The sequence below is a fragment of the Chelonoidis abingdonii genome, chromosome 9 (genome assembly GCF_003597395.2).
Source record: "Chelonoidis abingdonii isolate Lonesome George chromosome 9, CheloAbing_2.0, whole genome shotgun sequence".
NCBI classification, from domain to species: domain Eukaryota; kingdom Metazoa; phylum Chordata; order Testudines; family Testudinidae; genus Chelonoidis; species Chelonoidis abingdonii.
The window spans coordinates 58447611-58461222 of record NC_133777.1 but is presented as its reverse complement, the minus strand read 5'-3'; the positions used below and the strand labels follow the sequence as shown (position 1 = coordinate 58461222).

The window sequence follows — 13612 nt, the reverse complement described above, 5'->3', positions numbered from 1 at the left end:
GAGTGGGGAAAACAGCAATCTTTGCACTCTCTCCATCCTGTGAGCTGCAAGGTGCCACTCCTGATCCTGGTGCAAATTATAGCAGCTGTGGTGCTGCTCTAACTTGAACCTGCTTCTAATAGCACCAATAGGAGACAGTGTTATACACTGGTGCACTTTAGAATTCATACTCTAATGCACACTGCACCATGCAGACAAGTTCTTAGTTAATATATGGCCCCTCTGCACCACTCTGGAACATTTACATTCCATTAGTACACTTCAAGGAAGAGAGCTTTTTATAAATTTACCAAGCAATTTTTTGGTTTTATGCACTTTACAAGTAGTATTACTTTTAGCAATTGTGCTCCCATCTAGACGGTTGCCCTTGTTAGCCTATGTTCCTCTTGCTACTAACCTTAGTTCCATTCTCAGCTTTGCCACTTGCTTTGTGACCTCAGGCAAATCACTTAACCTCTCTGTGCCTCACATTCCCTAATCTGTGAAAAGGGGGTAATGATATATACCCACCTTTGTAAACCATTTAGATTTCAGATGACAAGAGCTAAGTTATTACAACTATTCAAGTGTAAAGCCATACTAACTCTACCGAGGACAATGATTTATCTGGACTTTGCAGAGAACTGAGACATTTTCACATTTCAACAATTTTTTAAAGAATTAAACAATTTTTGCTTACCAGGTTTTTCATTTGCATATAATAGTTGGAGGCTTCACTATATTACAGGTAGGACTGGTAGCACCATTTATTAATAAGGTTGCCTGACACCCTTGTCTATTAGAAGTTCTAGTATTCCCAGGCTTTGGAGCAGGGAGTTGAAATGTGGTAGGGGGGCAGCCTTTGTGTCAAATGTGCCTTTTGCCATCCCTGTGAAAATTCATCAGTCAAAAATCAGAAAATGCCAGAATTAAGATTGTCTGTGCAATCTTAATACAGCTCCCTTTGGAATATATGCATTAAGATACAGTCTTTACTTAATCACATATCCTTTATCCACATGACCCCTGCCTCATTCCTGGATGGACCTGGGGTTAGGGGATTAGAATTGTGTAGTGACACTGACTGTCTATGGAATCCCTGACTCATTTAGTGGATATAGTGTAAAGTGTGTGGTGAATGAGATGGGGTACTGCATTTAGAGAAAGGACTGTCTTATGATTAAGGCAATGGAATGCTGCACTGCAGAACTGGATGATTTCTATCCCAGAGTTCCTATTTGATATGAGGCAAGTCATTAAACTAAACTTTTAACGCTGGTCACTAATTGTTTTCCTCATTTTCTGGGTGGTTGACTTGAAATCCTGGGATCTGATTTTCAGAAGTGCTGTTCCCTCTGTGCCTTGGTTCCCCATCTACAAAATGGGGGTAATACCAGCCTCTCTCATCTCAAAGGTGTTGTAAAAATGACTTCATTAATATTTGTGAAGCACTCAACTACTAGGGTGATAAATGTCACAGAAAATCCCATAAGGAAATTAATAATTCTGTCTTTTTAGAGCAGGAATTGACTCATGTGCAGCAACTAAGGCATGGGGCCACATTGAATAATAAGAAGAACACAAATGTTGAATCACTTCCTATTAAGTGATTACCATCCATTCTGGTCTTGTGGAAAGAGACTAGGTGATCATGTAATCAAAGACTATCATAATACATATGCACATGAGAGCTGAATTAAGGTTGTCTGTGCAAACTTAATTCTGTCATTTCCTTATTTCTGAATGCTTAACTTTGCAACCTCAATGTTCTTTTAACATAGCTTTCATGTGTAATTTGTTCTGTACAATACTTAGATGGCATTTTCCCCCCTGTAATGCAGAATTGCTTTAGGAATCTAGAGCCACAGATGTGTAGCTGAGAACATCGTTGTAAACAAGGGGAGACTTTCAGAGGTACAAAGGACAGTTGCACACCCAAAGCATTTCAATGGGAGTTAGATGTTCTCATTTTTGCCTTTGAAAATCTCCCCCTAAAAGCTTTAAAATACCAAGAAAAGGTTATTTAGGTTAATCATTTTAAAGAGTACCTTAATATGACTTTTCTCTAAAAGATTTAGTTCTATTTGTAAAGCCTCAGCTCCAATAACCACACTCTGTATTATGCATTTCAAAATGAGACTTTAATTGGCTATTCCAATGGGCTGAAATGGTTCCATTTGGAAAGTTAGCTATAAGGTAAGATAACATTCTATCTGCCAAAGCCATAGCCTGTTGATTTGCCTGTGTTTGTAGAGGATCTGGAGTATTTTCTAAATACTTATTTCTGTAAATACTCTCTCTCCTCAGTTCTGAGAATTACTACTTTGGTTTTCCTTCTCTATGGCTTCAGACTGATTTTAAAGCCACATGTTTAAGTACCAGTGTGGTAGCAACCAGAATGCAAGGTGAGAGGTAAAAACAATGAAGCCATAGCTTATGGTTAAATAGACTGACACAGTGGACCGGATCACAGGCTGATGTAAATTAGTATAGTTCTACTTAAGTCACCACTACTGAGCTCAACAAAGCTATACTGATTGACACCAGCTGAAAATCCATCCAAGTAAGGATATTTCCATTTAAGTTCAGTAAGGTCACCCCTAAATTATCCATGGTAATATGCAAAGCAAGATGTGAAAGCCAGAAACCCTTCCCTGATGAGAGAAGAAAACTTTATGAAGTTAACATAACACTGTTTCCAGCAGACTTCCCTGCCCCCATAGGTTTTTCTGCCAAATGCAACGATTAGGATTGTAATTATGGTTAGCTGATGCAAAAAAAAATGTTGCTGCACTGGATTAACCTTGTAAATTTAAATATACTTACATATTCCTTACATACACATACAGCAGTGTCACATCCATATTTTACTACATGACAATTTGCTACAATATTGAAGATTAAGGAAATCTGTTCACAATTCTTGTACAAAAGTTGACTTGAAAGGATTGGATTTTTACTGGTAAATGATAAATGTCAATTTCACCATACTCCCACAAACAAAGGAAAACTATTTCCATTGATGATCAAAATTTACAGATAGGAAAGTGAGAAATGCTGCTTCAGAACTTACTAGAGTTTGATTAAGGATATTTACTTTGTATAGTTTGACATGTTAGGTCAACTATTTGCATTTTAATAGCTGTAAAGCTTTATTTAATGAGTGGACATTGAGATTCAAAAAGTTAATCTGAAACCTCCCCCATAATTTTCCAAAACTGAATTTAAATCACTTTTAAAAAGCTTAAAAATAATCATTTGTCATATACATAAAAAACAAATTCTGCCAAGCCTATATGTATGCATTTATTTTAAAGTACTCCTGATTCTTTTTGTTTGGGGATAGACAATACCAGAGTACAACATGGGCCTTTATCATTTTTACAATCCATTTTTAATTTTTATTTCTAGGGAAAATAGTTGAAATTATATTTCTGCAAGAAAATGCATTCTCAGTGCAACTTTTACTAACACTTCTGTTAGAGCTGGGCAACAAATTGTTTCTTTTGGGGATATTACTGTTTATATGGGAACAGATTATCTTGCCTTGACACTTTACTGTACAATCTTTTGCTTCAGGGGAGCTTATTTAAATCAGATTTTCTGCATAACCAATGGTATAACGCTGCTGCAAATTATCCTCTCAATTAATCTCAAGAGAAATCTGTGGAATGAATAACTGCAAACAATTCATTGACATTTTTGCTCTACGTCCTTCTGCATCAGAAAAAAATGTAATATTTAGCAGACTAGACATATGAAAAAAACAAAACCAGAGGGCAGAGACCTCTGTACAAAATGTGTGCAAAAACAACTACACACATCACACATGACATGTCCAAATTGCATGTGCAATTCCTGATTTGTGTGTACAGTCGTGGCCATTATGAATGCAAATACAACCGTAACATTCTATGTGCATTGTTTGAAAGTGAACCTCCACTTTTAAGAAACTGATGCATAACACAATGTATCTAAAAATCATTTGAAAAGCTGATGTAAAGAAAAAAATTACACAAGGGGGGAAAGAAAGTACAACCTGTATGAGAGAACACACAAAAAACCCACACATGCATTACAAATCATTAGTTTTGCTGTTGAATACACTACTGTACTTTAGTCTTGTATATCAGCCAGACATGAACACCATGTAGCTAGGAAATTTTTCCATGCATGCACCTCTAGACAGAGTTCACATAATGCAAAGCACATGCTGTTATTCTGCTCTACTATTCCACATTTGGCAGAGGACAAGGTTATGGCTAATGCTACTGTCTATAGTCAAAAAAGCACCCTTCAAGTACAAAAAGCAGAAATTTACAAGCAAAATATATTATAGGAAAGGGAGAAATGTATGGAACAAGGTCACAATTTGCTTCATATATTAGCTATTTTAGGGCCCACTCCTGCAAAGTACCGAGCACCTTCAAAGGCTCATTGAGATTTTTCCCACCTACTGACTTCCATGGGGATGAAGGCACTCAACACCATTCAGGACATTCTCAGCACCTTTCAGGATTAGGCCTCATGTATTTGCCACTAATTATAATTCAATCTCTGTACAGAAAGTGTTGTTTCTTACTTTTTTAAAATCCAAACCGTTCCACCCACATCTATGTTAAGAAGGGGGAAGAAGAATAGAAGAAAGGAGAATGACAGCAATGCCAAAAGGAGAGGCAAATTCTGACACCTACAGTAGGACAAAATGATTAGCACTGCAATGTTGGTTTCAGAACGGCAGTATATGAACACACGTTTTCATTTGACATGAGCGAACTTGATTTTCTCTGGTTCCAGGATTTGTAAATGATTCTAGATAAAAAGCAACATTATTTATCCTGTCAGTTTTCTTTGGGAAAACCTCACACACAAAGACACCAGGTAACAAACAAGTGATACATAATAACTTCAGCGGAAATAATCTACAGTAGAAACTGCCAGGGGAGGCAAAGGAAGTCTTTGTTGAGGTCTTTGGGTTTGTATTTCTTAAAAAATAGAAATTTTATTTTAGTTAAAATTGCACTACATCTGCCTGTGAATGTCAAATGTTACACTCAGATTATATAGAGCCAAATCCAGTTTGCTAAACTCATGGGAACAATCTTCCATTTAAAGCTGTTTAAGACTATGGCACTACTGCAAGTGACGGGTGAAACATGGCATATTAATTCAAAAAGATTTTTTTTTTCCAGCATGAGTCAACAGGCTCTGTATCTGACCCCCAAACCTGGCCAGGCTATGGAAGTATCTGCATTATGATTATGCAGGCCAGTTTTGTTGCACCACGCAGACCAGGTCTAGACGTTTTATTGCAAACACACCTCAGCCCAGTTTTGTTAACTTTGCTGGCCCACTTCAAGCTTTTGTGATGAAGCTATGCAGACTTCAGTTGCAGATGAATTTCCTGAGGTTTTACTTCATTTTGAATGAAAAATTTTAAAACAGAAAGTTGGCAAAACAAATCAAGAGAATTGAATCTGAGTAGGGTCAATGGATCTGCCTGTGAGCACCATTCAGATGAACAAGGTTTTGCAAGACTGGGTCTCTCCCTCACTGAATGAACTACTAACAATTTCTGTAGCCTTTTTGTCACAAAAAGAAATGATAGCAAAGAAAGTCAATGAAATCTTATTGCTGTTTGAGATGTTTAAAATACAGTATACTCTAACTTGATAAAACAGATCTGGGCAAGAAATATCTGCAACAAACATCCCAACACACTTGTCTTGAATTCAGACTTGTAACATCTCATTCATCAGTTTCTTGGAATGTTTCATAACATTACATGGGGAAAGAGCAGCAGGACTGCTTTTTAACACTAAGTAAAACAACTTCAAGATCCTTAAAAGGTGCTGAGTGCTTCATGAGAGGTACTGAGGTATCTCAGCTGTAATTGAAATCTCAGCACCTTATAGGGCCAGGCCCTGTGCATTCTGGGGGCATTTCATTACAAAGAAGGACATACAATTAGCAAGACTACAAATAAAAAAACCTCACATTCACTTTTGTCTATAAATATCACAATAGCAAAATAAACATTTATATGAAAACATAGGAATTTAATATAATGCCTGGGGAATGTGATTTTAAGTTTCATCACATTGTTAATTTTTTAAATTAACACTTAAGTAGCTGTTATAAATGTAGACTAGCCTACAAGTTTTCTAAGAAGTAAAATTTGTGTGTGGATTGTCTACAGACTAATTGGCTCGCAAAGTAATTGTGAGGGGGAGGGGACAGGGAAAATCCCCTTTCAGGGTTTCAGGAAAACAGTGCTAAAACTTTTAAAGTGGCTTTGATCTGAATGTAGAAAATCTTAAAACTACCGCTCCTCATAGTTGGGAGCTCACACGGATTTTACCCAAGTCAAAAAAATACCTGACAAAACAGACAGGTGCTATTTGGAAATAAGTTTTTAAAAGTCATGCTCCACTGATCTAGTAATTTTTTAAAAATGACTAACTTAACATCAGGCTATTTAGACTACAACAATTTCAAACATTTCTATGGGGGAACATTTTTGGTTTTTGGGTGGGAGAAAAAAGTAGAGAGCGGCCATGTTGGTTCTTTACACTTCACACTTAAACACACACCTTTCCAATGGTTCAACAGCAAAGTATGAGAAAAGAAATTCAGAGCCACCAATTTCCACTGACACTCCTAGCGGTATCATTTCTGGTTCTAAATTAAAATAAGTTCTACAACAAATTTTACAAAGTACAAAAATGCATTTGACTGCAGTTGAAAATAACATCCACTGATGTATGGCAAATATTGTAGCCTCACCAAGAGATTTAACCAAAGTCCACTGAAATTAATGGAGGGGAAAAACAGACTGCAAAAAATTAGAGCAAAAGCCAAGTAAAAATAATGGTGTCATCTATCTTAAAATCAAGACGTTTCACATTTTGAGGATGAAAAGAAGGGATGCAGACAATCTCCTCCATCTACATATGGAGATACGATGATCTCTTTAAGGACACGCACAGGACTGAGATCTTGTTCTTTAATTTTTAAGATAACTTAAAAGTGATGAATACATATGACAAGAATGGGATATGCCCAATGTTTTTATATATACACACACACATATAAACTGCAGGAATAAAAGCAGGTATTAAATGTATGAGGAAAAATGTATTGCCATGGTCTAACTCTAAGGTACTTATGTAAAAATGCCATTTATTACTACTAAATTAACTCTATATAACAAATCCTTTTTTTTCCCCCCTAAAGACTAAAATTCAAGACAGAAGGGGGAGGGATCCATTTAAGATCTGGAAACAGAGCTAGGCATATTTAATATATAAACTACATGTTGGCTGCATAGTCTAAATTATTGGCATAGTGGTCGTTACACAGGAAATGAGTCTTTTCAGACACTGGCTGCAGTGCCGTAACAAGGGCAAGGTGAGTGAGGCACTTGCCTCGGGTGCAGAAGTTGAGGGGCGCAGAAAGTCTCTCCTTCGGTGAAAAGTCCTTCCCTCCAAGAGGGACTGAGGGACTCACCACCGAACTGTCACTGGTCGTCAGCAAGGGAGAGGGGTGGCATGTCCAGCTCTTTGGCAGAAATTCGCCGGCGGGTCCCTCAGTCCGTCTCGGAGGGAAGGACCTGCCACTGAAGAGCCAAATGTGCCACCCCTGTCCCTCGTCTCAGGCGAAAAAATCCGTAGTTATGGCTCTGGCTGGCTGGATGTAAATCAATAGAATGTTAAAGCAACAATATACAGCAATGATATATGGCATCCATTCTTTGCAGGTAACCAATAGAGTTTGTTACAAAGCGTAGAAATAACACTGTTAGAAATACAGGATTGATCAGTTTTCAGTGGCTACAGGGTTCTTCAGTAAAGTTTCTCAATTTTCCACTGGAGAGCATTCAAAAAAATTTTTTTTTTTTTTAGATTTACTACCAACAGTAAGGTCATCCTTTATCATGACAATTTTACCCAGGATGTAATATGAAAAGTAATAAGTATTAAATTTGTTTTGAGACCTACATGGGCCATGTAACAGTCTTTCAAAATGACAGATCCTCTAACTGAAATAAGCATTCATTAGAACTCTAATCTGTAAGAATGTTGAAATACTGAATATGGTTAGCTGCTTAAATCTAATTTTTCAATTTCTAAGACATTTAACCTTTATAATAACACCCTTTGTGTTATGTAAGTGTCAAAGTGCTGTCAAAATTAATAAGGCAACTAAAACAATATTCAGAAAGGAATTAATAAGTGAAATGAAAAGTACAATAACTTTCTTCATGAAAGCAGCAGAATATTCACAGTTAGTCAAAACAGGTATTCCAATGAAAAGTCCTTTCAACTTTTTATGAAAATGTCTCCAATCATTGTTAAATTAACAGAACAAGCTTCATCTTGTGATCTTTTTTTAAAGAACATAGTATTGATTTACATCAGTAAATATGTGAACTCCAGGTGGCTACTGGAATCTAAATGACTCAGTTCAGTGCTATAGTAAAACCTTGCATTAGTTATCTCTGCTGATTGCTAGCCTAATATCATCTAAAAAGACCTCTCACGCATCTTGTATAAAACAGGGGCTTAAACTAAATCAAAGTGGATGTCCTTTAAAATGTGTGGCAAACTAACAGCCCAATATTATGTTCCTTGCACACTCACATTTTCCACTTAAATCTTCAGAAGTTTTGATTATTACGATCCCAGGCCTTGCACAAACTAAATCTTAAAACAAGAACAAGTTTCAGAGTGAATCCTTGGAAAATAAAAACACTTTAGAATTCATAAGTAAGGGGCTTGCCAACTGCATTTCAGAAATAAGTTGTTTGTTTTTTTTTTTGCCAAATCAGCTAAATGTTTCGGAGTCAGGGGTTACAGGATGTGGCCCATTCTCCCAGGATATAGAATTCTTTTTCACTTTCTATCCTAAACTAATGAGTAATGTTACAACATTCCACTCCACAGGTAGCTGAAATAATTAGCTGGAATACTTTGGCATCAAACACAAACTATTGCTAATCAGCATGAGACTTCTTTGTAATTAATATCTACCATTTAACACACACTTAGCTGCAGCACCAATAGTTCTTTTTTTTCTACAGTTAATCCAACTCAGAGCTGGTTTAGTGATGGTACATCTCCTTATTCATAGTGGACATTCAGCGGAGCCAGCTGTTTCAAAGTTCCGAGCTGAGAATCTTGGCCTTAACAATCACATCTGCTGCACACACACAATCTTTTGGCTGCCTGTCATTATATTCATTTGCTCACAAGTTGGCCCAGACACTTGCCCTAAGACATGAGTGCTAGACAATTTTGGGTTTAGAGATGTAGCCTGAAGAACACTGCAAGTATCATCTAATCCAGACATGGGCAAACTACGGCCCCCGGGCCACATCCAGCCCATGGGACTGTCCTGCCTGGCCCAAGCTCCCAGATGGGGAGCCTAGTCCCCAGCCCCTTCCCTGATGTCTCCCTCCCCCACAGCCATGCCACTGCACAAGCCATGCTCTGGCCTGCTGCTCCTGCTGGGCGGTGTGGGGAACACAGCTGGCTCTGGCTGAGTGTCATAGCTGCGAGCTTCTGCTGCTGATAAGGGGGTGGGGAGGAGGTTCTGGGGGGGTCATGAGAGGGGGAACAGGGAGGGTTGGGAGTGGGAGTCCAGGGGGGCGGGGATGTGGATAGGGGTCAGGAGGGCAGTGAGGGCATGGGGAGCAGGGGGGGTTGGATAAGAGGGTGGGATCCCAGGGGGCAATTAGGGGTGGGGGGGGGGCCTGGGAGCGGAGGGCCGTTTGATGATAGGAGGTGGGAGTCCTTGGGGGGGCTGTCAGGGGGGTGGGGGGGGGATAGGGATTGGGGCAGTCAGGGGACTGGGAGCAGGGGGGTTGGATAGTGCGTGGGGTCCTGGGAGGGGGCAGTCAGCGGACAAGAAGCAGGAAGGTTGGATGGGTTAGGCATTCTGAGGGGGCAGATGGGGGCAGGGGCCAGGCTGTTTGGGGAGGCACAGCCTTCCCTACCCAGCTCTCCATACACTTGCGCAGCCCCAATGTGGCTCTCAGGCCAAAAAGTTTGCCCACCCGATCTAATCTGTGACATTGTCATGTCACTACATTCCAAAAGCTTCTTTGCCCTTCATCACACTGATATACAGTAAATAAAATAAATCTAAAAAGGAGAACAGAGGCACAATGTTAAGCAATTCTAGCTGCCACCAAGATAGATTATAGTGCAACAGCCATGTGAAACTCATGGGGACAAAGTAGGGTGGGAAAATATATAACAGGAAAGAACTGTTCAGATATACTTTATGGGATGAACAACATGTTGAAAGTTATACATGTCCTTAAGTTCTATATTGCATCAGCACCTTTGCAGGATAGAATCTGAGATCAGATGGAATCCAATCTTTCTTTAGTATGACTAATTCAGACTATAAAATTATTGGGGCATGAACAGTGTCATCTTCTGTAGAGCTGTATGCACAATGACAGAGCTATAAAAACAGCAGTGGTAGTTTGGGGAGATGTGACTAATTGTTCCATCCTGCTTGAGAAGGTTATTTAGAAGGCCCAGCTCTGTGCAGCAATTCCATGTGACTTGGGATCCTCACAAGAGCAACACTGAAAGTGCTAATTGCTAAATGTAAGTTTCTTAACAGGCTATGGTGAGGTATCCTCATAAAATATCTATGCCCCTTCTGGAGTTGTTCTATTTTGTTACAAGTGTGGGAACACATTACATAATTGTTGTGAACAACAAACTACTAAATCTAATGTTCCTTCTCTGAAACCAGAGGAATTCACAACTTTCATGATTTACCAGAAATGTATATTCACCTCTGGGTTCAAAGGAATAACATGAAGGTTGAATTTAGCCCATTGTGTTTCTAACTTTGACTGGTCCTTTACATATTTTTAAATTTAAAGGCAAAAGACTGTAATATAGGGTGACCAGACAGCACATGTGAAAAAATTGGGTCGGGAAGTGGGAGGTGATTGTCATCTATATAAGACAAAACTCCAAATATTGGGACTGTCTCTACATAGGGTCACCCTAGGGTAATACTATATCACTATGCCAGAGTTAGGCACATACAGTGCCCAGATTAACGTTTACAGGAGGGGTTGTTGGAAAATGACCTTTTCAACAGAAAGTTTAAACTTCTCAAAAAGTTAAAAAAAACAAACCCAAGATCATCAGGAAAATGAGTGGGAGAAAAAATTCAGTTGGGAGGTTTTCAGGTTTTTTTGGGGGGGGAGAAGTCAACCAGGTACCTCCCCTTAAAAACTTCATTTTGTTGAAACTGGGAAACACCTGTTATTTTCAAACAGATCTTTTGGGGGGTGGAGGAACATTTTCAACTAGCCCTAGTTTACAGCAAATAAGTGAAGCTTTTTTTGGTGTGGCCCTTCTCTTACTACTTTCCAAACCCTGTAGTTCTAGTTCAGAATGTATCTAATGACTAAGGAGTGTTAAAACCCCATGGGGCAGTCCGCTGTAGAGAGAAGAGCATACAACAGGTACTTCTCTCTCACACCAGGAAGAACGACAGGAGGAAAAACGTTTTAATTCCCCCTTTGCCACGTTTCTGCCACTCTCCGTTCCGCCTGATACGAAGTGGGCAGCCAGTGCTAATCGGGAGCAGTTATTCGAGCGAGGGAACCTAAAGCGATGTCCCTGGCGGTTCCCCGGGCCCGCCAGCTCTCCTTACCCCATACCGGCGCGGGAAGCTGCTGCTCCCTGACGTTTTCCACACGGTTCTCCCCAGGTGATCTGCCCATGTTAAGGCGCTGCCTGTCCTTGCCCGGCTTAGGGCTGGCACCTGGCGAACCAGTCCCGCTTTCGGGGCAGCCAGCACCCGGCTGCTTGGCAAGAGCTACTCCATCCTCACCGCGAAGTGCCACCCGCAGGACGGCCCGCGGGGGACGGTACCTGCTGTTCCTGGGACCAGGAACGGGCCCGGGCCGCCAGCAGGAACTTTCTGCACCCCAGAGCAGGGGTCTGCGGCCGGGCGCTCCAGGGCGAGCGAGCGAAGGGGGCGCCAGGCACACGCCGCAGGAGGGCCCCGCGGCTGGAGCGGGGTGTGTACCCCGAAAGCCCGCTCGGCGCACACCGACAGGACGGGCACGGTAACCGCAGTAACGCCGCGGAGAGGGAAGGAGGGGGCTACCATGCAGGTCCCCCGGCCCGCGGTAGCCAGCCTGGCACAGTCACCCCTCCACCCTTCCCGCGGTGCCCCCCACAGGCAGGGCACGGGGGATCTGCCTGTCCCCCTGCGCCCCGCACCCGTCCCAGCCTCCCGCGGGCTGAGCCACACGCCTGGCCCGGTCTCCGCCTGCCAGCCCAGCTCGGTCACTCACCATCGCTCTGCGCTGCGCTGCCCTGTCTGCCGCTGCTGCTCGGCACAGGCTGCCAGAGATCCGGGAGGCGGGGACGGGGCTGGTTTCCTCCCCCTCAGTTAGCCTCCAAGTCCGCCAAGCGGGGGCTGAGACCCAAGTTCAGCGGCGCAGAGGGGAGGCCAGCGCGGACCCCATGCGGCGGGCGGGTGTCAGGGCTCACAGGCTGGAGGCTCCTCTCATGCTCTGACGGGGCTCGGCTCCTCAGCGGAGTGTGTCTGCCCGGCTCGGGAGTAGGAGCGAGAGCCCAGCTCCGCCTGTGCAGCCGATGCCCAGCACCAACCACTCTGTCCATAAATGGAGAATTCAGCTCGGACCTAGCCAATCACGGTTTGTTTTTATAGCGTCATTCCTGAGGGAGATCCTAGCAGCTGGCCGCGTGGAGCTGCTGCTGCTGGAGCAGCCACAAGGGCCTCTGGATTTTGTAGTCTTTGTCTGCCCCCTGCAACTTCTTGAGTTTGTTTTTTGTTCCTGGGCGTGCCCTTGGCAGTGTCCCAGTGCTCCCGTCCAGAACAAGTCGCAGCCAGCCAGAGCTCAACAGCAGCCATGACCAAGAGCTTTAATGCTGTTACTGACAGGCCTCGTCTACACTACAGAGGCTTTGTCACCATAGCTATGCCAGCAGAACTCCCTAGGGTAGATGCAGCATGATATGCTGATAGGAGTTTTTCCGCTGGCATAGCTACTCTACCTCTCCAAAGCACTCTTTTGCCCTCTGCACTGGGGTTTTCCTGGCATAGCTCTGTCAGCTAGGGGTGTATGTGATTTTTTTTCACACCCTTGGCTGATGTAGTTGTACTGGCAAACCTTTATAGTGTAGGCATGCCTGCACAAAAGCATATTCCCCTTTCTGAATGAGAATAGCTATATCAATATAAAGCACTTCTATTCTGCTAAGGAAAAGGACAAAGCATCTTTATACCAGTATCCAGGTTAGGTATCCATACCAGTTAGGTTGTCCTGGTTAAGAATAATTCAAACTACAACTTTTCTAGGTATTGAAGTCCTAAGAAGATACAATCTCTGTCCCCAAAAGTTTAAGATCTAGGGCTCTGATACTGAAAATACTTCTGAATGTGTTTTAAGCTTAGGAGTAATAACATTGGCTTCAATGGATCCCAACTGGGGCATATAAGCACCATCAGAACATAATATAGAAAACAAAAATAAATAATAATCTTACAATTAGAGACATAATAATATGTTTGTTTTCCTTCCAAACAATTTTTTAAAACCACTGCCCATAGCTATTATTTA

The 13612-nt window shown here is 41.6% G+C and overlaps 1 protein-coding gene across 3 annotated transcripts in view; it reads right to left on the bottom strand.

The window, feature by feature from the left end:
* MYO1E (myosin IE) overlaps positions 1 to 12740 on the bottom strand; it is a 147520-nt gene extending 134780 nt beyond the window's left edge. For 2 of the 3 annotated variants that reach the window (XM_032783618.2, XM_075069581.1), the window contains exon 1: positions 12320 to 12739. In XM_032783618.2, coding sequence (XP_032639509.1) covers positions 12320 to 12322 — 3 coding nt within the window. In that variant the 5' untranslated portion in view covers positions 12323 to 12739. Of the gene's footprint in view, positions 1 to 12319 lie in introns of all 3 variants that reach the window. The other variant, XM_032783616.2, reaches the window with a different exon arrangement.
* Between the last annotated feature and the right edge of the window lie 872 nt (positions 12741 to 13612).